The 26,637-nt window shown below is 48.7% G+C and overlaps 1 protein-coding gene and 1 non-coding gene across 4 annotated transcripts in view; one reads left to right on the forward strand and one right to left on the reverse strand.

The window, feature by feature from the left end:
- Positions 1–7,983: 7,983 nt before the first annotated feature.
- Positions 7,984–26,637, forward strand: part of ITGAL (integrin subunit alpha L) — a 54,617-nt gene continuing 35,963 nt past the window's right edge. The window contains exons 1-11 of one of the 3 annotated variants that reach the window (XM_064362663.1): positions 7,984–8,183; positions 9,533–9,635; positions 11,265–11,359; positions 11,472–11,539; positions 14,700–14,817; positions 14,918–15,048; positions 17,149–17,294; positions 20,145–20,277; positions 20,440–20,590; positions 25,085–25,158; positions 25,266–25,398. In XM_064362663.1, the coding sequence (XP_064218733.1) occupies positions 8,123–8,183; positions 9,533–9,635; positions 11,265–11,359; positions 11,472–11,539; positions 14,700–14,817; positions 14,918–15,048; positions 17,149–17,294; positions 20,145–20,277; positions 20,440–20,590; positions 25,085–25,158; positions 25,266–25,398 (1,213 nt within the window). In that variant the 5' untranslated portion in view covers positions 7,984–8,122. Of the gene's footprint in view, positions 8,184–9,532; positions 9,636–11,247; positions 11,360–11,471; positions 11,540–14,699; positions 14,818–14,917; positions 15,049–17,148; positions 17,295–20,144; positions 20,278–20,439; positions 20,591–25,084; positions 25,159–25,265; positions 25,399–26,637 lie in introns of those variants that run through there. The other 2 variants (XM_064362662.1, XM_064362664.1) reach the window with 2 other exon arrangements.
- Positions 19,451–19,512, reverse strand: LOC135269133 (U7 small nuclear RNA). The gene has a single exon (XR_010337441.1). It is a non-coding gene; the product is annotated as a U7 small nuclear RNA (small nuclear RNA).

Consider the following 26,637-nt stretch of genomic DNA (forward strand, 5'->3'; position numbering starts at 1 on the left):
CCCTCCCCAATCCCCACTCCCACTCCCACTCCCCAATCCCCACTCCCACTCCCACTCCCCAATCCCCACTCCCACTCCCACTCCCACCCCCACCCCCACCCCGTTTCCTGATCCTCCCAGCTCCTAGCAACTGTCACTTCCTTTCTTTTCTTTTCATTTCCTTCCTTCCTCTCTCTTTCTCCCTTCCTTCCCTCCCTCCCTCCTTTCTTTCTTTCTCTTTCTTTCTTCCTTCCTTCTTTCTTTTCTTTCTTTCTTGACAGAGTCTCACTCTGTTGTCCAGACTGGAGTGCAGTGACACCATCTTGGCTTACTACAACCTCTGCCTCCCGGGTTCAAGCAATTCTCATGCTTCAGCCTCACGAGTAGCTGGGATTACAAACATGCACCGCCATGCCCAGCTAATTGTTGTATTTTTAGTAGAGACAGGGTTTTACCATGTTGTCCAGGCAAGTCTTGAACTCCTGACCTCAAGTGATCTGCCTGCCTCAGCCTCCCAAGGTGTTGGGATTGGGTTATAGGCATGAGCCACCATGCCCAGCCTTGTTTTTTTTTTTTTTTTTTTTTTTTTTAAGACAGTGTCTTGCTCTGTTGTCCTGTCTGAAGTGCAATGGCATGATCTCGGCTCACTGCAACCTCTGCCTCCCAGGTTCAAGCGATTCTCCTGCTTCAGCCTCCTGAGTAGCCGGGATTACAGGCTCGAGCCACCACGCCTGGCTAATTTTTTTTTTTTCTTGTATTTTTAGTAGAGACGGGGTTTCACTATGTTGGTCAGGCTGGTCTCAAATTTCTGAACTCGATCTGCCTGCCTTAGTCTCCCAAAGTGCTGGGATTACAGGTGTGAGCCACCGCACCCAGCCCAGTTTTTTTTTTTTTATATATCTGAAAACATATTATGATAAATGCATATAAGGTTGCCTGCTGAAACTTTTTTTTTTTTTTTGAGACGGAGTTTCGCTCTTGTTACCCAGGCTGGAGTGCAATGGCGTGATCTCGGCTCACCGCAACCTCCACCTCCTGGGTTCAGGCAACTCTCCTGCCTCAGCCTCCTGAGCAGCTGGGATTACAGGCATGCGCCACCATGCCCAGCTAATTTTCTGTATTTTGAGTAGAGACGGGGTTCCACCATGTTGACCAAGATGGTCTCAATCTCTTGACCTCGTGATCCATCCGCCTCGGCCTCCCAAAGTGCTGGGATTACAGGTGTGAGCCACTGCGCCCTGCTGCCTGCTGAAACTTAAATCCAAATTCAAGTATCTAAATTTTGAGATGGCCTGAGGGAAAACCTTCACACAGGAGATGGCTGACTTAACCATTAATTCTCAGTTAGATGTTCTGTGGTGAGATAATTATAGTTTTTCCAAACAGGTCAAACCTGTATAGTTAACTATTAAAACTATTTTGTTGAGACAGAATCTTGCTCTATTGTTCAAGCTGGAGTGCAGTGGCATGATCTTGGCTCACTGCAACCTCCGCCTCCCAGGTTCACGTGATTTTCCTGCCTAAGCCTCCTGAGTAGCTAGGATTACAGGTACCTCCCACCATCCCTGGCTAATTTTTGTATTTATAGTAGTAGATGTGGGGGTTTTACTGTGTTGGCCAGGCTGGTCTTGAACTCCTGACCTCAGGTGATCTGCCCGCCTCAGCCTCTCAAAGTGTTGAGATTACAGGTGTGAGCCACTGCTCCTGGCCTAAATTTTTTTGTTGTTGTTCATAAAAAAATATGGCTTCAATTTTTTTTTTTTTAGATGGAGTCTCGCTCTGTTGACCAGGCTGGAGTGTAATGGCGTGGTCTTGGCTCACTGCAACCTCGGCCTCCCAGGTTCAAGCGATTCTTCTGCCTCAGCCTCCTGAGTAGCTAGGATTACAGGCACCTGCTACCACACCCGGCTGTTTTTTTGTGTTTTTAGTAGAGATCGGGTTTCACCATGTTGGCCAGGCTGGTCTCGAACTCCTCACCTCATGATCCACCCACCTCAGCCTCCCAAAGTGCTAGGATTACAGCTATGAGCCACCTCAACAGCCCAAAGGCTTCAATTGTTAGCAACGATTCCTCCTGGGATTTAGAGATGGAGGGGTGGACGTTAAAACAATGCTTATCCTTCTTCTTTATACACTTCCACAGTGTTTGAATTTAAAATATATACTCTCTTCGTAATGTCAGAACAAAAAAGAATTTGGTTGGAAGGAAGTTGGAACTGCTTAACAGAGAATCAAAGAAATCAGCCTGAATTATCTGATCTTAACTGAATTTTCAAAAGACTATGTAATATCTTCTAATTACCACAAGCCAGCTTGTCCCGTTCCAGCTGAGGACAGTAGAGATGATAGATAATCTGTCTGAAAAGGTTTCCTCAGGCCAGTGACATCTTTGCAGGTTGAACAGGATTTCTTCACAGCACAGAAAGAATCTGAAGAGCTTCTCAATTTCTTATAAAAGCATATAGTTCCTTCACTCTGTTGTGTTTTAAATATTTTTATGTTTTTGTCTGTGTATAAAGACAGAGTATCACTGTCACCCAGGCTGCAGTGCAGTGGGATGATCATAGCTCACTGCAGCCTCTACCTCCTGGGCTCAAGCAGTCCTCCCACCTCAGTTTCCCAAGGAGCTAGGACTACAGGGGTGCACCAGCATGTTTGGCTAATTTTTTTTTTTTTTTTTTTTTTTTTTTAGTAGACACGAGTTCTTGCTAAGTTGCCCAGGCTGGTCTCAAACTCCTGAGCTCAAGCAATCCTCCCTCCTTGACCTCTGAAAGGGCTGGGATTACAGGCGTAAGCCACCATGCCCGGCCAATATTTTTATTTTTTATTATTTTTTTTAAGACTCAGTCTCGCTCTTGTCCACCAGGCTGGAGTGCAATGGCATGATCTCGGTTCACCGCAACCTTCACCTCCTGGGTTCAAGGGATTCTCCTGCCTCAGCCTTCAGGGTAGCTGGGATTACAAGTGCCCACCACCACGTCCAGCTAATTTTTTGGTATTTTCAGTAGACACGGGGTTTCACCATGTTGACCAGGCTGGTCTTAAACTCCTGACTTAAGGTGATCTGCCTGCCTCAGCCTCCCAAACTCCTGGGATTACCGGTGTGAGCCACCACATCTGGCCTATGTTTTTTAATGGTAGTTTAATTTTTTTTAATGGTAAAGTTATACATCCTCATTGTAAAAAAACCTGCAGACTACATAGAAATGTATAAACTTCATTCTGCAGAACTAACCACTGTTTAGAGTATGGTTGTATATCCTTTCCAATTTAACAAATATATACATACATATATAATTTAATTTTTATTTTTTATTGAGATACAATTCACATACCATAAAACTCACCATTCCGAAGTATACAATTCACCAGGCATGGTGGCTGACACCTGTAATCGCAGCACTCTGGGACGCTAAGGAAAGAGGATCGATTGAGCCCAGGAGTTTGAGACCAGCCTAGACAACACAGCGAAACCCTGTCTCTACAAAAAATATAAAAATTAGCCAGCTGTGGTGGCACACCCCTGTAGTTCCAGCTATTTGGGAGGCTGAGGTGGGAGGATTGCTTGAGCCAGGGAAGTCAAGGCTGCAGTGAGCCATGATCGCACCACTGCACTCCAGCCTGGGTGACCCCGTCTCAAAAACTAAAAAATGAGACCCTGTCTCAAAATTAAAAAAAAAAAAGGATAGAATTCAGTGGTTTTAAAACATATTCACGAAATTGTGCAATCATTACCACGGTCTATTTCCAGAACATTTCATCACCTGAAACGAAACCGTATGCCCATTAGTAGTGGATCCCTAGTCTCCATTTCCCCCATCTCCCACAAGCACGAATCTGCTTTCTGTCTCTCTAGATTTGCCTGTTCTGGATATTTCACTTAATGGAGTCAGACCATATGAGACTTTTTTTGCTGGCTTTTTTCACTAAGTGTATTTTCAAGACTTACTCATATTGTAGCATGTACCAGTACTAGATTTTTTTTTTTTTTTTGAGATGGAGACTCACTTCGTCACCCAGGCTGGAGTGCAGTGGCGTGATCTCCACTCACTGCAACCTCCACCTCCAACCTCCACCTCCCGGGTTCAAGTGATTCTCCTGCCCCAGCCTCCTAAGTAGCTAGAATTATAGGCGCGCACCACCCCCTTCCCCCAGCTAATTTGTGTGTTTTTAGTAGAGAGGGGGTTTTACCATGTCGGTCAAGCTGGTCTTGAACTCCTGACCTCAGCTGATTTGCCTGCCTTGGCCTCCCAAAGTGCTGGGACTACAGGTGTGAACCACCACACCTGGTCTGATTCTTTTTTACAGCTGAATAATATTACATTGTATGGCTATACCCTATTTTGTTTATCCGTTTGTCAGTTGATGAACGTGTGGATTATTTCCAGTTTGGGGCTAGTATGAATCATTATTCATACTACTATGGTCATTCATGTATAAGTTTTTGTATGAACATATGATTTCAATTCTTTTGGGTATATACCTAGGATAACTTCTGGGTCATATGGTAACTCTGTGCTCAACTTTTTTTTTTTTTTTTCCTGAGACAGAGTCTCACTCTGTCACCCAGGTTGGAGTACAGAGGTGTGATCTCGGCTCACTGCAACCTCTACCTCCCAGATTCAAGCGATTCTCCTGCCTCAGCCTCTTGAGTAGCTGGGACTACAGGCACGCACCACCACACCTGGCTAATTTTTGTACTTTTAGTAGAGATGGTGTTTTGCCATATTGGCCAGGCTGATCTCGAACTACTGATCTCAGGTGACCTCAGGTCTCAAACTCCTGACCTCAGGTGACCTCAGCCTCCCAAAAGTGCTGGAATTACAAGCATGATCCACCACGCCAAGCCTATGTGTAACTTTTTTTTTTTTTTTTGGAGACGGAGTTTCGCTCTTGTTACCCAGGCTGGAGTACAATGGCGCGATCGGCTCACCGCAACCTCTGCCTCCTGGGTTCAGGCAATTATCCTGCCTCAGCCTCCTGAGTAGCTGGGATTACAGGCACGTGCCACCATGCCCAGCTAATTTTTTGTATTTTTAGTAGAGTTGGGGTTTCACTATGTTGACCAGGATGGTCTTGATCTCTTGACCTCGTGATCCACCTGCCTCGGCCTCCCAAAGTGCTGGGATTACAGGCATGAGCCACCGCGCCTGGCGTGTAACTTTTTTAAAGAACTGTTGGGCTGAGTATGGTGGCTCACGCCTGCAATCCCAACACTTCAGGAGGCTGAGGTAGGCAAATCAATTGAGCTCAGGAATTCAAGACCAGCCTGGGCAAGGTAGTGAGACCCCCATCTCTACAAAAAAATACAAAATTAGTCCGTCGTGGTGCCCTGCACCTGTAGTCCCAGCTACTCAGGAGGCTGAGGTGGGGGAACGACTCGAGCCCATGAAGTTGAGGCTGCAGTGAGCCGAGATCACACCACTGCACTCCAGCCTGGATCAGAGTGAGACCCTGTCTCAAAAAAATTAAAAATAAAAAAGAACTGTCAAGGTGTCTGGCCCAGCAGCCACACCATTTTATATTTCTGCCAGCAATGTGTACCAGGGTTCCAGTTTCTTCACATCTCCACCAATGCTTATTTCATTTCCTTTGTTTTAAACTCTAGCCATCAAAGTAGGTGTAAAGAGTAGATCTCATTGTGGTTTTGATTTGCATTTCTCTCATGACTAATAATGTTAAGTATCATTTCATGTGCATGTTGGCCATTTACATATCATCTTTGGACAAATGTCTACTCAACCCCTTTGCTCATTTAGAAACTTAGGTAGGTTGGTTTGAGTGCAGTAGTGTTTAAAACTATTTTTTTTTTTTCTTTGAGATGGAGTCTTGCTCTGTCGCCCAGGCTGGAGTGAAATGGCGAGATCTTGGATCACTGCAATCTCTGTCTCTTGGGTTCAAGCGATTCTCCTGCCTCAGCCTCCCGAGTAGCTGGGATTACAGGCATGCACCCCCACCGGTGGCTAATATTTGTATTTTTAGTAGAGACAGTTTCACCATGTTGGCCAGGCTGGTCTCAAACTCCTGACCTCAGATGATCCACCTGCCTCTGCCTCCCAGAGTGCTGGGATTACAGGCGTGAGCCACCACGCCTGGCCATCTAAAACTAATTGAACACAATTCTAATTGAACACAACCAGTTACCAGTATCTTTGTTCCTTCTCCACTCCCACTACTTCACTTGACTAGCCTAAAATAAGTAAATAAAAATAAGCTGGACACAGTGGCTCACACCTGTAATCCCAGCACTTTGGGAGGCCGAGGCAGGAGGATTACTTGAGCATAGGATTTTGAGATCAGCCTGGGCAACAGAGTGAGAAACCACCTCAAAAAATAAAAACTAGCCAGGCATGGTGTCACACACCTGTGGTTCCAGCGACTTAGGAGGCAGAGGTGGGAGGATTGGTTGACTCTGGGAGTTCAAGTTTGCAGTGATCTGTGATCACACCACTGCACTCCAGCTTGGGTGACAGAACAAGACCTTGTCTCAAGAAATTTAAAACAAAACAAAACAAAATATTGGTCATTTGTCTTTTTATTGTTGAATTATAAGAGTTTTTAGACCGGGCACAGGTGGCTCACGCCTATAATCCCAGCACTTTGGGAGGCCGAGGCAGATGGATCATGAGGTCAAGAGATCGAGAATGGTGAAACCCCATCTTTACTAAAAACACAAAAATTAGCTGGGCATGGTGGCGCGCGCCTGTAGTCCCAGCTACTCAGGAGGCTGAGGCAGGAGAATTGCTTGAACCCAGGAGGCGGAGGTTGCAGTGAGCCAAGATCGTGCCATTGCACTCCAGCCTGGGTAACAAGAGGGAAACTCTGTATCAAAAAAAAATTTTTTTTTTTTTAAATATATTCTGGTGTCCAGGCACAGTGGCTCAAGCCTGTAATCTCAGCACTTTGGGAGGCCGAGGTGGGCGGATCGCAGGTCAGGAGATCAAGAGCAGCCTGGTCAACATGGTGAAACCCCATATCTACTAAATATATAAAAATTAGCCAGGCATGGTGATGCATGCCTGTAATCCTAGCTACACGGGAGGCTGAGGCAGAAGAATCACTTGAACCCAGGAGGCAGAGTTTGCAATGAGCCAAGATCGCACCACTGCACTCCAGCTTGGCAATAGAGTGAGACTCTGTCTAAAAAAAAATATGGTATATATATATATATATACACACACACACACATATATGTGTGTGTGTGTGTATTCTGGAGACAAATCCCTTATTAGAGATATGATTTGCAAATATTTTCTCCAATTAAAAAAAAATTTTGTTTTTCTAAATAGAGATGGGGTTTCACCATGTTGGCCAGGCTGGTCTGGAACTCCTGACCTCAGGTGATCCACCCACCTTGGCCTCCCAAAGTGCTGGGATTACAGGAGTGAGCCACTGTGCCCGGCCTTCAATTTTTTTTAAAGAATTAAAAAAAATTTTTTTTTTTTTAAAGACCAAGTTTTGCTTTGTTGCCAAGTCTGGTCTTGATTCCCAGCTTTAAGTGATCCTGTCACCTCCACCTCCCGAAGTCCCAAAGTGCTGGGATTACGGCCATTGAGCCACTGCACCTGGCCTCCAATTCTTCAGATTTTACATTTTAGAAGCAAAATGAGTTACTAATTCTGTTACCTGCTCTTTTCTTTAATAGTAGTTCATGTGCATCTTTCAAAGTCAAGAGAAAGCTATGTCACTTTTCCCCCCATTTTACTTTTCCTTCCCTCATTCTTTTTCACTGCTGCGTAGCATTCCATTGTAATTTTGCCACCATTTACTGGCACGGTCCTCTGCTGAGCTTTACAGAGTCCTTAGTTGGGGTGTTAGTGAGAGACCGTGACAGCAGTGAAGACAGTCATCTCCCCACCATGCTGTCAGCTTTTAGATAATGTGAAAATGCAAGCAGGCACAGGAAATGTCTCTAACCTGCTTACACTTCCTCCCTGAAGCCCTGCGGTTTCACAACCCCTACAGGCGAGCCTCCCTCCCCGCCCAAGAGTGTCACCAGCCTGGTGCTTCTGTGAGAAAGTACCACTGTAAGAGGCCAAAGGGCATGATCATTTTCCTCTTTTACCCTGTCTAGGTTGCCAGCAAATCCCAAGGGCCTCCTGAGGCTGCCCCTGGAGCCACAGGTCTCTCCAGTGCTGGAAGAATGAAGGATTCCTGCATCATCGTGATGGCCATGGCGCTGCTGTCTGGGTTCTTTTTCTTTGGTAGGCAAGGGAGGAGGCAGGGGATGGGACATGTGTCTGTGACCAGAGAAACTGCAGAGCTTGGTGGAGCTGGACTTAACAAGGAGCTCTCCCCTAAAAGTGGGCTTGGTCTTAGGGGTATGGGGCCCTGGGATCCTGAAAGGAGAAACTGGGGAGTGGGGAAGTAAAATAAACAAATAGGCAAGGGGCGGAGGCAAAGACAGAGAAGGGGGCATAAGAAGGGGCAGTGGGGTCTTTAAAAAGGCAGATGGGGCTGGACCTGGTGGCTCACGCCAGTAATCTCAGCACTTTGGGAGGCCGAGGCGGGTGGATCAGCTGAGGTCAGGAATTTGAGACCAGCCTTGCCAACACGGCAAAACTTCATCTCTACTAAAAATACAATAATATTAGATGGGTGTAGTGGCACATGCCTATAATCCCTGCGACTCAGGAAGCTGAGGTACGAGAATCATTTGAACCCAGAAGGTGGAGGTTTCAGTGAGCCAAGATTGTGCCAGTGCACTCCAGCCTGAGGGACAGAGTGAGACCTTGTCTCTTAAACAACAAACAAAAGGCAGATAGTTAATGAGTAGCTAGAGCTGGGTGGGGAGCGCTGGGCTCTGGGCCATCCGTGGTGCCGCCAGTGGTACCACCCCTGTGCGTTTTAGGCAAGTCCTTTCCCCCTTTCCAGCCTCAGTCGCTTCATCTAAACAAATGAAGGCCCGGCCTCCCTGACATCCTAGGATGCTCTGAACTAAACTCCATGCTGGGAGAGAAAATAGGGCAGAAAGGACAGCCTGGGTGTGCCAGGGCGCCTAGGCAGGCCGCATGAAGGGGAAGGGGGCTGGGAAATCTGCTGGTGCTTGAAAGACTGGCCCGTGGGGCGGGGAGTGGGGAGGCAGCCCCCCAGGGATCAAGGGAGCTAGAATCTCAGAATATGGGAAGGGGCGCCTGGGCCCCATGACGGCAGAAGTGGGTGGTGGAGGCGCACCCGGCCCTGGGGCATCCCCATCTTGGCCTCTGCCTAGGAACTTGGCTACCCTCTGCCTCAGGGCCTCTCGGATCTGCTCCTCTTTCTGGGGCCTCTGACTTCTTCTCATCTTTCCTTCTTTGCAGACAGGCCAAAAGGGAAGTTCTGTCCTCAGGCCCTGGGAAGAGCTTTCAGAGCTCTGGGGGGCTGGGAGTCGCTCCTTCCATATTCCCCGAAGTCAACGCCCTGGAGGGGAAGCGCAGAGCGCGGGTCCGTTCCGCCCACCCGGTGCGGGCGGTCTGGGGAGTGAGAGCCAGGTGGGCTTGGGGTTGGCCACCTGCCGGGCACGTGCAGGGGCGGGGATCACTGGGTAGTACATGACCCCTCTTGCCTTCCTCAGCTCCGACCTCGAGCTACAACCTGGACGTGCGGGGCGCGCAGAGCTTCTCCCCACCGCGCGCCGGGAGGCATTTTGGATACCGCGTCTTGCAGGTCGGAAACGGGTGAGCTGTGATCCCCAAGTCCTCCCCGCGATGCCCGCCCTGGGGCAGACCCCGAGGCGGTGGCTGCCTCCCCGACCATCGCCTGGGCCAGTCGGTGGCACGGGGCAGCTCTCCAGAGGTTCCCGTCAGGAAGAGCCTGTCGTGGGAATCCTCGGAGACAGGAATGAGGGATGAAAAAGACGGTTAGGGGCGAGCAGGGGGGCCATGGAAGTGTCGAACAGGGAAAGATCCCAGCCCCAAACAGTTTGCATCGCCCAGTAGGTTTCTGTCGGCCCATTGGTCCCTTCCTGCTGCGAGTGCCTGGAAGCCAGGGGTTTGTTCTCGCTTCCCAACCCTTCTTAAATACCCCGCCGTCCAGCACTCGGTAGGTAAGCCATGAATGGCTTTTGAATTAAGGCCTGAATGAAAGAACCTGTCATGAGACATTCTGGCGGATCAGTCTGGGCCTCAGAGACTAAATGCAAAGGAACCTTAACTTTTTAGGGTTCTGGTATTTGGAATTATTTCTCTGGGATTCTGTAGGGAAGAGGTGAGGACGGAGGCACCTTTTTTTTTTTTCTTTTTTTCTTTTTTTTTTTTTTTGAGACAGATTTTGCTCTTGTCGCCCAGGCTGGAGTGCAACAGCTCCATCTTGGCTCACTGCAGTCTCCACCTATGGAGTTCAAGCTATTCTCCTGCCTCAGCCTCCTGTGTAGCTGGGGTTACAGGTGCCCGCCACCACACCTGGCTAATTTTTGCATTATTAGTAAAGACAGGGTTTCACCATGTTGGCCAGGCTGGTCTTGAACTTCAGACCTCAGTTGATCCACCCACCTAGGGCCTCCCGAAGTTCTGGGATTACAGGCATGAGCCATTGCTGGCAGACCAGAGGCACCTTCTTTTTTTTTTTTTTTTTTTCTTTTTCTGAGATGGAGTCTCGCTCTTGTTGCCCAGGCTAGAGTGCAATGGCTTGATCTTGGCTTACTACAACTTCCGCCTCCTGGGTTCAAGCGATTCTCCTGCCTCAGCCTCCTGAGTAGCTGGGATTACAGGCGTGTGCCACCACGCCCCGGCTAATTTTTTTTTTTTTTTTTTTGAGACGGAGTTTCGCTCTTGTTACCCAGGCTGGAGTGCAATGGCGCGATCTCGGCTCACCGCAACCTCCGCCTCCTGGGTTCAGGCAATTCTCCTGCCTCAGCCTCCTGAGTAGCTGGGATTACAGGCACGCGCCACCATGCCCAGCTAATTTTTTGTATTTTTAGTAGAGACGGGGTTTCACCATGTTGACTAGGATGGTCTCGATCTCTTGACCTCGTGATCCACCCGCCTCGGTCTCCCAAAGTGCTGGGATTACAGGCGTGAGCCACCGCACCCGGCCCCTAATTTTGTGTTTTTAATAGAGACAGAGTTTCTCTATGTTGGTCAGGCTGGTCTTGAACTCCCGACCTCAGGTGATCCACCCGTCTCAGCCTCCCAAAGTGCTGGGATTACAGGCATGAGTCACTGCGCCTGGCCTAGAGGCACCTTCTTGAAGGGGAATGGCTGCAGTGCTTGGAGAAATGCAGCAGGAGATCTGAACCTCCTTAGCGGGCAGGAGTGGGTGGGTACAGATCTAGGCCACTCCCTCTCACAGGTGAGATTTCTCACCAGGGTCTTCGTGGGAGCTCCGGGGGAGGGGAACAGCACAGGAAGCCTCTATCAGTGCCAGCCAGACACAGGACACTGCCTGCCAGTCAGCCTGAGAGGTGAGTAACTGGCCGGTGAGCTGGGAGGAATGGGATCTTGGGGAAACTGAGGCTGGCCCCAGCCCACCTAGATTGCTTGAGCTCCTCCAGAGCAACCTTCTGGTGCCTACAGGTTCCAACTATACCTCCAAGTACTTGGGAATGACCTTGGCCACAGACCCCACAGGTGGAAGCATTTTGGTAAGAATTTTGCGCAGTGGCGTTATCAGAGCCGGTGAAGCTCATTCAAGGAATGAGAGATGAAAAGAGGAAGAATGTGGATAAAAGTTTCCACAGAAGGTCAAAATCAATTAGTGTTTATTGAGAACCAATAAGTCAATTATTGGTCCTCAATTATCAGAGTCAATTAGTGTTTATTTAGAACCAATGATGAGCCAGCATTTTTTTTTTTTTTTTTTTTTTTTTGAGACAAGGTCTGATTCTATTGCCCAGGCTGGAGCGTAGTGGTGTGATCACAGCTCATTGCAGCCTCAACCTCCCTGGGCTCAGGTAATCCTCCCAACCGCAGCCTACCAATTAGCTGGGACTACAGGCGCATGCTACCACGCCCAGCTAACTTTCATATTTTTTGTAGAGATAGTATCACTACATTGCCCCAGACTGGTCTCAAACTCCTGAGCTCAGGAAATCCTCCTGCCTCAGCCTCCCAAAGTGCTGGGATTACAGGTGTGAGCCACCACACCCAGTAGTCAGCTATTTTCAAGAATTTATGTCACTTTTCTTCCAAATATGAAATATCTGTGATCATTGATATGCAATATGATTTTTAGTGGTATACAAGCTTTTAATGTTTTCATAGTTATATATTTATTTATATGGCTTTAATGGCTTGTTATAAAAAATATATGCCAAGCACATCAAATTTATAATATCCTAGATCATATTGGGTAGGAAGAGGCTGAAGTTAAACAAAAATTTAAAGGAAAATATTAAGAATATAATATGCTTATATGACAGATAGTGTGAAGCATTACACGAATGCCTAAAGTTTAGGAAACGCTCCTTTCTTTAGTGGGGGTACAGAATTTCACTCTTGTCACCTAGGCTGGAGTGCAATGGCATAATCTCAGCTCACTGCAACCCCGCCCTGTGGGTTCAAGCAATTCTCCTGCCTCAGCCTCCAGAGTAGCTGAGATTACAGGCATGTGCCACCATGCCTGGCTAATTTTTGTATTTTTATTGGAGATGGGTTTTTGCCATGTTGGTAAGGCTGGTCTCAAACTACTGACTCAAGTGATCCACCTGCCTCGGGCTCCCAAAGTGCTGCGATTATAGGTGTGAGCCACCACACTCACACTTTTTTTTTTTTTTTTTTTTTTTTGAGATGGAGTCTCACTCTTGTTGCCCAGGCTGGAGTGCAATGGCTCCATCTCAGCTCACCACAACCTCCACCTCCCGGGTTTAAGCAATTCTCCTGCCTCAGCCTCCCAAGTAGCTGGGACTACAGGAATGTGCCACCATTAACCCTCAAGACACTCAGGTGAGATAGGGATCAGGGTACACATTTCACACACAAGGAAACAGGACCAAAGGGGTTAAGAGACTTGAGTCAGGATTCGAATAAAATTCTTATTTGATTCCAAGTTCGTGGCTCTTTCCCGTTTATCCCAGCTAGCATCCTTCTGTGTGAGAGACGGAAGACTGACCGAAATACTGATCCAGTATTTAAGTACAGCCTGTTTATTTACCTACTATTATATGCCAGGCATTGGGTGAGGTTCTGATGGGGGAAGGGGAGTGAGATACAAAGTTGATGAGGCTGGGCCAGTGGCTCACACCTGTAATTCCAGCACTTTGGGAAGCCAAAGCTGGAGGATTGCTTGAGGCCAGGGGTTCAAGACCAGCCTGGGCAACCCTGTCCCTACCAAAAAAAATATTTTTTAATTAGCTGGGCACGGTGGCACACAAGTGTACTCCCAGCTACTTGGGAGGATCAATTGAGGCCAGGAGTTCAAGGCTGCAGTGAGCTGTGATCACACGACTACACTCCAAGCCAGGGAGACAGAGCAAGGCCTGTGTCTAAAAAAAAACAAAAACAAAAACAACAAAAACATGATCAAGATATAAGCCCAGACTTTGAAGAAATTGCAGTCTGGCAGGAAAGAGTGGTAAATGAAAGAAATGACTTTGGGAGGCTGAGGCGGGTGGATCACTTGAGCCCAGGAGCTTAAGACTGGCCTGGGCAACATGGCAAAACCCCATCTCTATGAAAAAACATTAGCCAGACGTGGTGGCGTGTGTCTATAGTCCCAGCTATTTGGGGGGCTGAGGTGAGAGAATCACCTGGGCCCAGGAAGTTGAGGCTGCAGTGAGCCCTGAATGTGCCACTGCACTCCAGGCTGGGTTATGGGAGTGAAACCAAGAGAGAGAGGAAGGAAGGAGGGAAGGAGGGAGGGAGGGAGGGAAGGGAGGAGGGAAGGAGGGAGGGAAAGGGAGTGAGAAGAAGGAAGGAAGGAAAGAAAGAGAGAGAAGAGAGAGAAAGAGGAGGGAAGAAAGGAAGCAAGGGGAGAGGAGGAGAGAGAGGAAGAAAGAAAAAGGAAGGAAGAAGAAAAATGAAAGAAAGGAAGGAAGGACAGATGGACGAATGGATGGACTGGGCGTGATGGCTCATGCTTGTAATCCCAGCACTTTGGGAGACAAAGGCAAGTGAATCACAAGGTGAGGAGTTCGAGATCAGCCTGGCCAATATGGTGAAACCCCATCTGTACTAAAAATACAAAAATTGACCGGGCATGGTGTCAGGCACCTGTAGTCCCAGCTACTCCCGAGGCTGAGGCAGGAGAATCGCTTGATTGAACCCGGGAAGTGGAGGTTGCAGTGAGCCAAGATCACACCAAGATGCACTCTGGTCTGGGCAACAGAGCAAGACTCTGTCTCAAAAAAAAAAAAGGAAAAGGAAAAGAAAATAGAAAAGGAAAGAAGGAAGGAATGGAAAGGGGAAGGGAGAAAGAAAATAAAAAAGAAAGAAAACAAAGAGAGAAAGGAAAGAAAGAAAGATATTGTGTATTCTGGGAATCTTGATAATTTGATTTGGCTGAAACACAGAAAGGGAGGTTGGGACTAGGAGAAGATGGGCCTGTAAATGTGAGGTTGTGTGCAACGTAAGCCCAGCTACGGAGCCTAGAGTGTATCCTCCAGGCAGTGAGCATGGCAGGATTGGCAGGATGGGAGGGACAGACACTAGTGACTGTGGAGATGGACATGCTTTCCCTTGGTAGTCAATTGGATAGAGGGAGTGAGGGAGGGACGAGGACTCCGAACGTTCTTATTCTTGGTTGACGGTGCCCGAAAGACACATAACCAATGGGAGACCCAAATCTGTGGCCTTTGCTTCCTTCAGGCCTGTGACCCTGGGCTGTCTCGAATGTGTGACCAGAACACCTATCTGAGTGGCCTGTGTTACCTCTTCCACCAGAATCTGCAGGGTCCCGTGTTGCAGGGGCGCCCTGGTTTTCAGGGTAAGGAACTGGGGACCCAGTGGGTACAAATACCTCCAAGTGGCTGCTCCTAGAGAGAACCGGTATGGACGGGTGGGTGTCTTGCATCTGACCTCTGCAGAATGTATCAAGGGCAACGTTGACCTCGTATTTCTGTTTGATGGTTCGGGGAGCTTGCAGCCGGATGAATTTCAGAAAATTCTGGAGTTCATGAAGGATGTGATGAAGAAACTCAGCAACACTTCCTACCAGGTAAAAATGTTAGTTAGGATTCTTGGTTGCAGGCAATAGATGCCTACCTGAACTGGCTTAAACCATGAAAGGAAATTTTAGTATGTGGTATCCTCAGAACCTATGGGCATGGCTACAACTGGGCCTGTAGAAGGAACAAGAACTAGGGAGTAGAAAGCTTCTAGGAGGCTCTCTAGTGCTTATTTCGTTTTTTTTTTTTTTTTTTCGACAGAGTTTCGCTCTTGTTGCCCAGGCTGGAGTGCAATGGTGTGATCTTGACTCACTGAAACCTCCGCCTCCCGGGTTCAAGTGATTCTCCCTGCCTCAGCCTCCTGAGTAACTGGGATTACAGGCACCTGCCACCACACCCAGCTGATTTTTGTATTTTTAGTAGAGATGGCGTTTCACCATGTTGGCCAGACTGGTCTCGCTCGAACTCCTGACTTCAGGTGATCCGCCCACCTTGGCCTCCCTTAGTGTTGGGATTACAGATGTGAGCCACCGTGCCTGGCCTTTTTTTCTTTTTGAGACAAGGTCTTACTGTGTCCCCAAGGCTGGAATACAGTGGCACAATCACAGCTCACTGTAGCCTCAAACTCCTGGGCTCAAATGATCCTCAAATGATCCACCACGGTGCCCGGTTAATTTTTAAATTTTCTGTAGAGATGGTATATCACTGTGTTGCCCAGACTGGTCTCAAACTCTTGGGTTTCTCAAAAGATCCTCCCGCCTTGGCCTCCCAAAGTGCTGGGATTACAGGCATGAGCCACCGTGCCCGGCTAGTTCTCATTTCTATTTCTTTTTGCGTCTTAGCTTCCTTCTTCTCTTTTCCCAGTCTCTGTAGACTGGCTCCCTTAGCGCTTTTAGACCACATGGACCTATGGAAAGCTCCTAAGTTCATGTGTTAAAATTCCAAGAGGGCTTTTTACCTTCCCCTCAACCAACTCCTCCCTTTGGAAATTCCCAGTTGTCAGAGAAGAGATTCTGGCTGGCCTAGCTTCAGTCAGGTGTTCATCCCTGGCCCAGCCAACTGTGTCTAGTTAAGCTGGGTCACTCAGCAGAAATATGGCTACCAAATCCCATCCCTGTCAATGACGTAGGCAGACCCAGAAAACAGGAGCTAGGTACACAGTGTTATGTGAGGGAGCAGAGGTTTATTTAATTTTATTGCTGTGCTTATTCTTATATTGCCTCATTTTCAAAAGAATTATCTGAGGGACCAATGTGGAGTTGGGTTGCCCAGGTCCTGCCTAAGAAGAGATTGAGCCAGGCACAGTGGCTACTCCTATAATCCCAGCACTTTGGGAGGCTGAGCCAGGAGGATCACTTGAAGCCAGGAGTTTGAGACCAGCCTGGGCAACATAGCAAGACCCTGTCTCTACAAAAAATAAAAACTAGCCAAGCGTGGTGGCAGTTGGCTGGGCCGGGGTGAACACCTGACAGAAGCGAGGCCAGCCAGAATCTCTTCTCTGAAAACTGGGAATTTCCAAAGGGAGGAGTTGGTTGAGGGAAAGGTAAAAAGCCCTCTTGGAATTTTAACACGTGAACTTAGGAGCTTTCCATAGGTCCATGTGGTCTAAAAATACAAAAGTCAGCTGGGTGTGGCGCCTGTAGTCCCAGCTACTTCAGAGGCCGATTTGGGAGGATGGCTTGAGCCTGGGAGGCTGAGGCTGCAGTGAGCTATGATTTCGCCCCTGCACTCCAGCCTGGGAGGCAGAACAAGACCCAGTAGGGACTTGAAAAAGAAGTAGAGTTTGGGCCTGGGTGTGGTGGCTCACACCGGTAATCCCAGCACTTTGGGAGGCCAAGGCAGGTGGGTCACCTGAGGTCAGGAGTTCGAGACCAGACTAGTCAACACGGTGAAACCCCGTCTCTACTAAAAATACAAAAAAATTAACCAGGCGTGGTGGCATGTGCCCATAATCCCAGCTACTTGGGAGGCTGAAGCACAAGAATCACTGGAACCCAGGAGGTGGAGGTTGCAGTGAGCTGAGATCACGCCACTGCACTCCAGCATGGGCGACAAGAGCAAAACTCCATCTCAAAAAAAAAAGTAGAGTTTGGAACAGACAAATGGAAAGAGATATGTAACTGCATATCATTTCTTCCTTCCTTTTCTAGTTTGCTGCTGTTCAGTTTTCCACAAGCTACAAAACGGAATTTAATTTCTTAGATTACATTAAGCAGAAGGACCCTGATGCTCTGCTGAGGCACGTAGAGCACATGTTGCTGTTGACCAACACCTTCGGTGCCATCAACTACGTCGCGTGAGTTCCCTTTTGCAGGAGAGCGCGTTCTGGGTGACCCACCTCCTTCTAGCTGCAGGGCATGGGAACTCAGTAGGTAGCTACAGCAAGGGGCAGTTTATTGCCTGAATTAAAGTGGAACAATTTTGCTGCAGGTTCTTTTGGTTGTACATAGCAGAAATCCACTTCGTACTAACTAAATCCAAAAGAGAAAGTCTAAGCCGGGTGCGTGATCTGTAATCCCAGTGCTCTGGGAAGCTGAGGCCAGAGGATCTCTTGGGCCCAGGAGTTTTTGTTTGTTTATTTATTTGGGTTTTTTTTTTGTTGTTGTTGTTGTTTTGAGACGGAGTTCTGTTTTGTTCTTGTTGCCCAGGCTGGAGTGCAATGGCACCATCTCAGCTCACTGCAACCTCCACGTCTCAGGTTCCAGCCATTCTCCTGCCTCAGTCTGCCAAGTAGTTGGGATTACAGGCCTGTACCACCATGCCTGGCTAATTTTTTTGTATTTTTAGTAGAGACAGGGTTTTCCCATGTTGGCCAGGCTGGTCTCAAACCCTTGACCTGAGTTGATCCACCCGCCTCGGCCTCCCAAAATTCTGGGATTATAGATGTGAGTCAGCACGCCTGGCCTATGAGCCCAGGAGTTTGAAGCTGCAGTAAGCTATGATCACACCATTGTACTACAGCCTGGGCAAGAGAGCAAGACCCTATCTCTAAAAAATTTTTTTTTTAATTTAAAAAGAAGAGCCAGGACACCAATGTGGCTGGAGAGAAATAAGTGAGAGGGGAAAATAGTAGGTGATGAGGTCAGAGAGATCTTGAGGGTTGGATGGGTTAGTGACTTGGAGGCCATATTGAGGGCTTTGGCCTTCCTCTAAGTAAGATGAGAAGTCATTAGAGGTTTTGAGTAGAGGAGTGATGATCTGATTTATGTTTTTGTTTTTTTTTTTTTGAGACGGAGTTTCGCTCTTGTTACCCAGGCTGGAGTGCAATGGCGTGATCTCGGCTCACCGCAACCTCCGCCTCCTGGGTTCAGGCAATTCTCCTGCCTCAGCCTCCTGAGTAGCTGGGATTACCGGCATGCGCCACCATGCCCAGTTAATTTTCTGTATTTTTAGTAGAGATGGGGTTTCACCACGTTGACCAGGATAGTCTCGATCTCTTGACCTCGTGATCCACCCGCCTCAGCCTCCCAAAGTGCTGGGATTACAGGCGTAAGCCACCACGCCCGGCCTTGATTTATGTTTTTTAAAAGATCCCTCTGGCTGCAGGGTTGATATTAGATTGTAGAGGGGTCAAGGGCAGGTGGAAGCGATGGGACCAGTTATGAGACTGCTGAAAAGTCCAGATGAGAGATAACGGTTGTTTAAACCAGGGTGGAAATCCACAAACAGGACCTGAGATAGGCCCATGTGTGTGTGGATGGAGATTGGAGAAGCATTTTGCATCCAAGAAGGAACCAGAGGTCTTGATAGCAGGTGTTCGTGGGTGAGATGGTTCACACTGCGCTGCTGTTGCAGTAAGAGCTATGCCCAACCCAACTTGCTCAAAGGGAGGCTGTGGGCAAGGCAGGGATTTTCTTTTTCTTTTTTTTTTTTTTGAGACGGAGTTACACTCTTGTTACCCAGGCTGGAGTGTAATGGCACGATCTCGGCTCACCGCAACCTCTGCCTCCTGGGTTCAGGCAATTCTCCTGCCTCAGCCTCCTGAGTAGCTGGGATTACAGGCATGCGCCACCGTGCCCAGCTAATTTTTTGTATTTTTAGTAGAGACGGGGTTTTACCATGTTGACCAGGATGGTCTCGATCTCTTGACCTCGTGATCCACCCACCTCGGCCTCCCAAAGTGCTGGGATTACAGGCGTAAGCCACCGCGCCCGGCTCTTTTTCTTTTTTTTAAACTCAAGACTGGAGTGTAGTGGCATGATCCTAGCTCACTGCAGTCTCAAACTCCTGGGCTCAAGCAATCCTCCTGCCTCAGCCTCCTGAGTAGTTGGAATATAATCACATATCACCACACCTGGCTAATTGTTTTCATCTTTGTAGAATTGGGGTCTTGCTATGTCACCCAGGCTTGTCTGGAACTCCCACGGCAGAAATTTTTAGCCTTGGCCCATCTGGTGTTCAGTTCTCCCTTCTTTATTATTATTTTATTTTTATTTTTATTTTTTGGGTGGGAGGGGATTTTCGGCAAGAAACAGAACGCCTGCTAGACAAATTCTAAAAGAGCTGTAACACTAGTTCTCCCTTCATCTCACATGCACAAGCACCTCCTCTGTACTGGGAGCCAGAGATACAGCAACAAATCCAACATGGTCCTTTCCTTGAGGAACTCATGATGTAGGGGGGAAATTGAGAGAGAAAAATGTCACGGTAACTCACTAGGTTCACTGCTATAGTAAAGATCCGTAGGCAGCCTGGGAACCATGGGAAGGCCGAGGAGGTGTGGGGAAAGCTTGCTCTGGAAGAGTGACTCTCCAGTTTTCTTCAGCTATGGGACTCTCTCTTCCCCATTGAAATCTCACCTGGATCAACATCTGTAACTGATTGAAGAGCAGTGGCCATGTGTTTGCAATGGAGGGTAGGAAGGCCAGAGTCATTCCTCACAAAACCTCCTCCTCCTGACCATGGGCTCTGGCTGGGACACCCTCTGGGCTGCCCAGGCTGCAGTGTGAGGATCACTGGTCCAGAGGGAGAGGGATGGCAGCAAGAAGGTTCAGAGGTGACCGCTGCAGGCTTGGAATCCCGGCCTGGGAGAGGTGGGAAGGCCTTTTTCGTAACCAGTACAGCAGTGACTTGATGAGCAGGTGGGGAAGAAGACCTCAGGCCCTGGTTTGAGGGAGTCTCTCACCTCCTCCTTTCCTGGACATAGGAAAGAGGTGTTCCGGGAGGAGCTGGGGGCTCGGCCAGATGCCACCAAAGTGCTCATCATCATCACAGATGGGGAAGCCACTGACAATGGCAACATCGATGCGGCCAAAGACATCATCCGCTACATCATCGGGGTATGGGCCCCAGGCCCCGGCTTCTTTGTGCGTCTCGCCTTCCCTCTCCTCTTCCCGAACCCCAGGCCCCTTTCTCCCTGGGGCCAGACTCTTGTGAACATAATAGGAAACTGGACTGAGGTTTGGGGGAATGCCAGCTCCTCACTCTCCACTCCCTCACAGATTGGAAAGAATTTTCAGACCAAGGAGAGTCAGGAGACACTCCACAAATTTGCCTCAAAACCTGCAGGAGAGTTTGTGAAGATTCTGGACACATTTGAGAAGCTGAAAGATTTATTCACTGAGCTGCAGAAGAAGATCTATGTCATTGAGGGTGAGTGGCAGGCCCTGGGAGAGGGCTCGGGAGGTGCATACGGAAATTCCCCTGGGACATCAGGCCGGGGCTCGGTGGCTCACGGCTGTATTCCCAGCACCTTGATTGGCCGAGGCAGGTGGATTGATTGAGCTCAGGAATTTGAGACCAGCGTGGTGGCTCATGCCTGTAATCTCAACACTTTGGGAGGCCAAGGCAGGCGGATCACCTGAGGTCAGGAGTTCAAGACCAGCCTGGCCAACATGGTAAAACCCTGTCTTTAAAAGAAAAACAAAAAAAGAGACCAGCCTGGGCAACAAGGTGGAATCACATCTATACTAAAAATACAAAAAATAGCCAGGTATGGTGGTGTGTGCCTGTAATCCCAGCCTCTCAGGAGGCTGAGGCACAAGAATTGCTTCAACCCAGAAGGCAGAGGCCAAAGTAAGCCGAGATCACGCCACTGCACACCAGCCTGGTTGGCAGAGGGAGACTCCGTTCAAAAAAAAAAAAAAATGGCAGACTGTGGTGGCTCACGCCTGTAATCCCAGCACTTTGAGAGGCTGAGGTGGGCAGATCACATGACGTCAGGAGTTTCGAGACCAGCCTGGCCAACATGGTGAAACCATCTCTACTGAAAATACAAAAATTAGCCGGGTGTGGTGGTGCGTGCCTGTAATCCCAGCTACTCGGAAGGTTGAGGCGGGAGAATCACTTGAACTCGGGAGGTGGAGGTTGCAGTCAGCCGAAACGTGCCATTGCACTCCAGCCTGGGCGACAAAGGGAGACTTTGTCTCAAAAAAAAAAAAAGAAAGAAAGAAAGAAAAGAAAAAAAACTCTTCTGGGACATCATATTAGAAACACAAAGAATAATAAGCACTTACTGAGTATCTGACCTTGTGCTAAGGGCTTGCCTAAATAAAACAGACCTCTAGGAGGAATTTAGGACAGGGTCATTTGGGAGCAGCCTCTGTGATCTTTCTTGCCCTCCCTTCCTTCCTCCCTCCCTCCCTCCCTTCCTTTCCCCCTCCCTCCCTCCCTTCCTTTCCCCCTCCCTCCCCTCCCCTCCCCTCCCTTCCCCCCCTGCCTTTCCCCCTCTCCTCCCCTCCTCTCCCTCCCCTTCCCTTCCCTCCTCTTCTCTTTTCTTCTCTTTCTTTTCTTTTTTTCTTTTCTTTCACAGGGTCTCACTGTCATCTAGGCTTGGGTACGGTGGAATGATCACAGCTCACTGCAGCCTTGACCTTCCAGGCTCAGGTGATCCTCCCACCTCAGTCTCCCAAGTAGCTGGGACTACAGGTGTGTGATACCACGCCTGGCTAATTTTTGTGTGTGTATTTTTTGTAGAGGCAGTAGTTTCGCCGTGTTGCCCAGGCTGGTCTCGAATTCCTGGTCCCAACCAGTCTACCCGCCTCAGCCTCCTGAAGTGCTAGAATTACTGATGTGAGCCACTGCGCCTGGCCCTCTGATATTTCTTTCTGAAATTCCATCTTCTCTTGGAGCTCAGGTTGATCCAGGCCTGACCTGTATCTTGCTGGTGTGATCCGAGCCCTGCAGAGTGAATGTAATTCCTCCCCCTTCTTGCTCAGCTGTCGCACTGTCACTTGTCTTAGGCTCCACATTACTTCGGAAGGGCAGACTGGCAGGGGCCAGTGTGAAGAACCCACGTCTTCTTTCCTGGCCTAGAATAAGAGATTTTATTGTGGTCACTGGATGGAGGACTGGTTATGGAGGGCATCTGCCCAGGAAACTTAGTCGACCAAAAGATATGTGATTCCTATGGGAAAGTCTCCTTTGCTAGGACACGGCCTTAGTGTTCAATTCAATTAAAGAAGCAATGGGCTGGGCATGGTGGCTCATGCCTGTCATCCCAGCACTTTGGAGGCCGAAGTGGGTGGATCACCTGAGGTCAGGAGTTCAAGAACAACCTGGCCAACATGGTGAAACCCCATCTCTACTAAAAATACAAAAATTAGCTGAGTGTGGTGGCAGGTGCCTGTAATCCCAGCTACTTGGGAGGCTGTGGCAGGAGAATCACTTGAACCCGGGAGGTGGAGGTTGCAGGGAGCTGAGATTGTGCCACTGCACTCCATCCTGGGTGACAAGAGCAAAACTCTGTCTCAAAAAAAAAAAAAAAAGACCGGGTGTGGTGACTGACACCTGTAATCCCAGCAATTCGGGAGGCTGAGGCAGGCGGATCATGAGGTCAGGAATTCAAGACCAACCTGACCAATATAGTGAAACAGTGTCTCTACTAAAAATACAAAAAGTTAGCTGGGCATGGTGGCAGTTGCCTGTAATCCCAGCTACTCAGGAGGCTGAGGCAGGAGAATCACTTGAACCCAGGAGGCAGAGGCTGCAGTGAGCCGAGATCGTGCCATTGCACTCCAGCCTGGGCAACAGAGCGAGACTCCATCTCAAAAAAAAAAAAAGAAAGAAAAGAAAAGAAAAACAAGCAATCGTCCAGCTTGGGCAACACAGCAAGACCCCATGTCTAAATAAACAATACAAATGAAAAGTGAATTTAAAAAAAAAAATTTTTTTTTTTTTAATTTACTCTCAACTGGCTTTTGAGCTGAGATATGAAAGATGAGATTCAAACAGCAATGTGAGGAAGCTGGAATGAGGGCAGAGAGCATTCCAGGCAGAGAGAAGCACAGGTGCCAGGGCAGGGGCTGGGCATGCTGGGAAAATGGAAAAAGTTCAATGTGACCGGAGCACAGTGAGGGACGGAGAGAGAAGGTTGGCAGGGAGGTAGGGGCCTTCCAGGCCCTCTGAAGGAGTTTGGCTTTCAGTGTGAAGATTGATGAGAAATCATGAAGGGGTTTTTTGTTGTTGTTTTGGGACAAGGACTCGCTCTGTTGCCCAGACTGAAGTGCAGTAGGGCGATCGTGGCTCACTGCAGCCTCAATCTCCTGGGTTCAAGCAATCTTCCTACCTCCACCTCCTTGGTAGCTGGAACTACAGATACACACCAACACACCTGGCTAATTTTTAAATTTTTTGTAGAGACAGAGTTTCTACTATATTGCTCAGGCTGGTCTTGTACTTCTTAGCTCAAGCAATCCTCCTGCCTCAGCCTCACAGATTGCTGGGATTACAGGCATGAGCCACTGCGCCCAGCCCATGAAGAGTTCTTTTTTTTTGGCAGGGGGTCAGGGGACAGAGTCCTGCTCTGTCGGCCAGGCCAGAGTGAACAATCTTGGCTCATTGCAATCTTCATCTCCTCGGCTCAAGCAATTCTCCTGCTTTAGCCTCCCAAGTAGCTGGGATTACAGGCATGTGCCACCATGCCCGGCTAATTTTTGTATTTTTATTAGAGATGGGGTTTTACCATGCTGACCAGGCTGTTCTTGAACTCCTGACTTCAGGTAATCTGCTCGCCTTGGCCTCCCAAAGGGCTGGAATTATAGGCATGAGCCACCACTCCCGGCCGGTGAATAGTTCTTAAGAAGGGAGAAGCTATATGAGCCAGGCAGAGTGGCACATGCCAGTAGTCCCAGCTACTTGGGATGCTGAGATAGCAGGATCTCTTGAGCGTAGGAGTTTGAGGCTGCAGTGAACTATGATCATACCACTGCACTCCAGCCTGGGCAACAGAACGAGACCCTGTCTCAAAAAAGAGAAAGAGAATGTATTTCAAAGGCAGGACTACCATGATTTGGTGATGTGTTGGAGATGGGATGGAGGAAAGAGAAGACTCCAGGTGGATTTGGTTTCTTAGCATGGGTTCATTAGGTGGATGTGGGTGCCATTCATTGACATGAGAAGCCTGAGTCAGAGCAGAAACCAAGAGCTGCGTCTTGGACACACAGAGCTAGGTAATCGGATATTCAAATCTGGAGGCCGGGCGCGGCGGCTCACACCTGTCATCCCCCAACACATTGGAAGGCCGAGGCAGGTGGATCACCTGAGGTCAGGAGTTCGAGATCAGCCTGGCCAACATGGTGAAATCCTGTCTCTGCCAAAAATACAAAAATTAGCTGGACATGGTGGTGCACACCTGTAATCCCAGCTACTTGGGAGGTTGAGGCTGGAGGATCAGTTGAACCCAGGAGGCAGAGGCTTCAGTGAGCTGGGATTGCACCACTGCACTCCAGCCTAGGTGACACAGCAAGACTCCATCTCAAAAAAAAAAAAAAAAAAAAAAAAAATTAGCCAGGCATGATGGTGTGTGCCTGTAGTCCCAGCTATCCTGGAGGCTAAGCCAGGAGGATTGATTGAGCGTGGGAGGTTGAGGCTGCAGTGAGCTGTGATTGCTCCACTGTACTCCAACCTGGGCAACAGAGCAAGACCTTGTCTCAAAAACAAAAAAACAAACAAATCTCAGGCTCCCAGGGTATTACATGAGAAAGCCAACTCAGCATTAAGCCACTTACTGGGTCTGCCTGACTCTTGCATGCCTGCCTTCTACCTTGCCCAGAGGTCAATGCCTCACTTCTTCCTCCTCCTGCCGTGAGTTTGTTTCACTGAATTAACAGCTGTTGGGTCTCACCTGTTCTCTGCTTTGTCCCCCAGGCACAAGCAAACAGGACCTGACCTCCTTTGACATGGAGCTGTCCTCCAGTGGCATCAGTGCTGACCTCAGCAGGGTGCGTGCTGGGCTGGAGCAGTGGGCTGCGGGTGTCTCGGGAGTGCAGCTGGCTCTGGTGGGGTGAGTTGGTGGGTGGCTGACCCGTTCGTCTCCTTCCCTGGGCAGGGCCATGCAGTCGTGGGGGCAGTAGGAGCCAAGGACTGGGCTGGGGGCTTCCTCGACCTGAAGGCAGACCTACAGGATCACACATTTATTGGGAATGAACCATTGACACCAGAAGTGAGGGCGGGCTATTTGGGTGAGTATTTCTCTTTTCTGCTGGGTTCTTCTGGTTGTAGGGGTCAGATGGTTACTCAGTCTGGCTTTCAGAAGAATAATGAAAGCAGTTAAGCAACCAGCATGAACAAACTCAGAGTTTAAATATAGTTATAACATTCATAATTAATTGTCTGTATTTTCCGATGCTTTGACATCTTGGGGCCGTTCTAATCCTGAAGAAACTACCCCTCCCGGGCTGGCAAATTCCTAGAGATAGTGAACAACTTGCCTGCGAATATACCTTGTAGCTAGTCATGGTGGCTCACGCCTGTAACCCCAGCACTTTGGGAAGCTGAGGCAGGCGGATTGCCTGAGGTCAGGAGTTCAAGACCAGCCTGGCCAACATGGTGAAACGCTGTCTCTATTAAAAATACAAAAATTAGTCAGGTGTGGTGGTGCACGCCTGTAGTCCCAGCTACTCTGGAGGCTGAGGCAGGAGAATCGCTTGAACCCAGGAGGCGGAGCTTGCGATGAGCCGAGATTGTGCCACTGCACTCTAGCCTGGGCAACAGAGCAAGACTCAGTCCCAAAAAACAGGGCCAGATGCAGTGGCTCACACCTGTAATTCCAGCATTTTAGGAGGCCGAGGCGGGTGAATCACCGGAGGTCAGGAGTTCGAGACCAGACTGGCCAACGTGGCAAAACCTCAACTCTACTAAAAATATAAAAATTAGCCAGGCGTGATGGTGGGTGCCTTTAATCCCAGCTACTCAGGAGGCTGAGGCAGGAAAACTGTTTGAACCTGGGAGGTGAAGGTTGTAGTGAGCCAAGGATCACACCACTGCACTCCAGCTTGGGTGACAAAGCAAGACTCCATCTCAAAAAAAAAATGCCTTTTATATGCAAACCAGCCAATTCTGAGCCCATATCCCCAGCCATCTCCGTTGTCTAATCCTTACACACCAAGCCAATATTTTCTCTGCCCTAAATCAGCCCAGGGTCAGGCACCAATCAACTAGAGGCCACTGCCAGAGCCCCAAGCCAGCCAAAATAATTCAAACTGTGCAATCCTAAACTTGCTCGAACTTGCCAATCTAGCTTGCCACCCTTCCTTGTGGAAACCACAAGAAGAGCTCTGGGCCATGCTCTTTCCTGGCTCCTCCTGACTCTCCACTAATCTGGTGTTTCCCCATGTGGCCCTGCGTGGCATGCAGTGCCTCCTGCCTCCAGGAACTGTGAGTAGTAAACTTGTTTCAATGACAGTGACTCTCTATATCAT

The sequence above is a fragment of the Aotus nancymaae genome, unplaced genomic scaffold (genome assembly GCF_030222135.1).
Source record: "Aotus nancymaae isolate 86718 unplaced genomic scaffold, 86718_ANA_hifiasm-v0.15.2.pri h1tg000049l, whole genome shotgun sequence".
NCBI classification, from domain to species: domain Eukaryota; kingdom Metazoa; phylum Chordata; class Mammalia; order Primates; family Aotidae; genus Aotus; species Aotus nancymaae.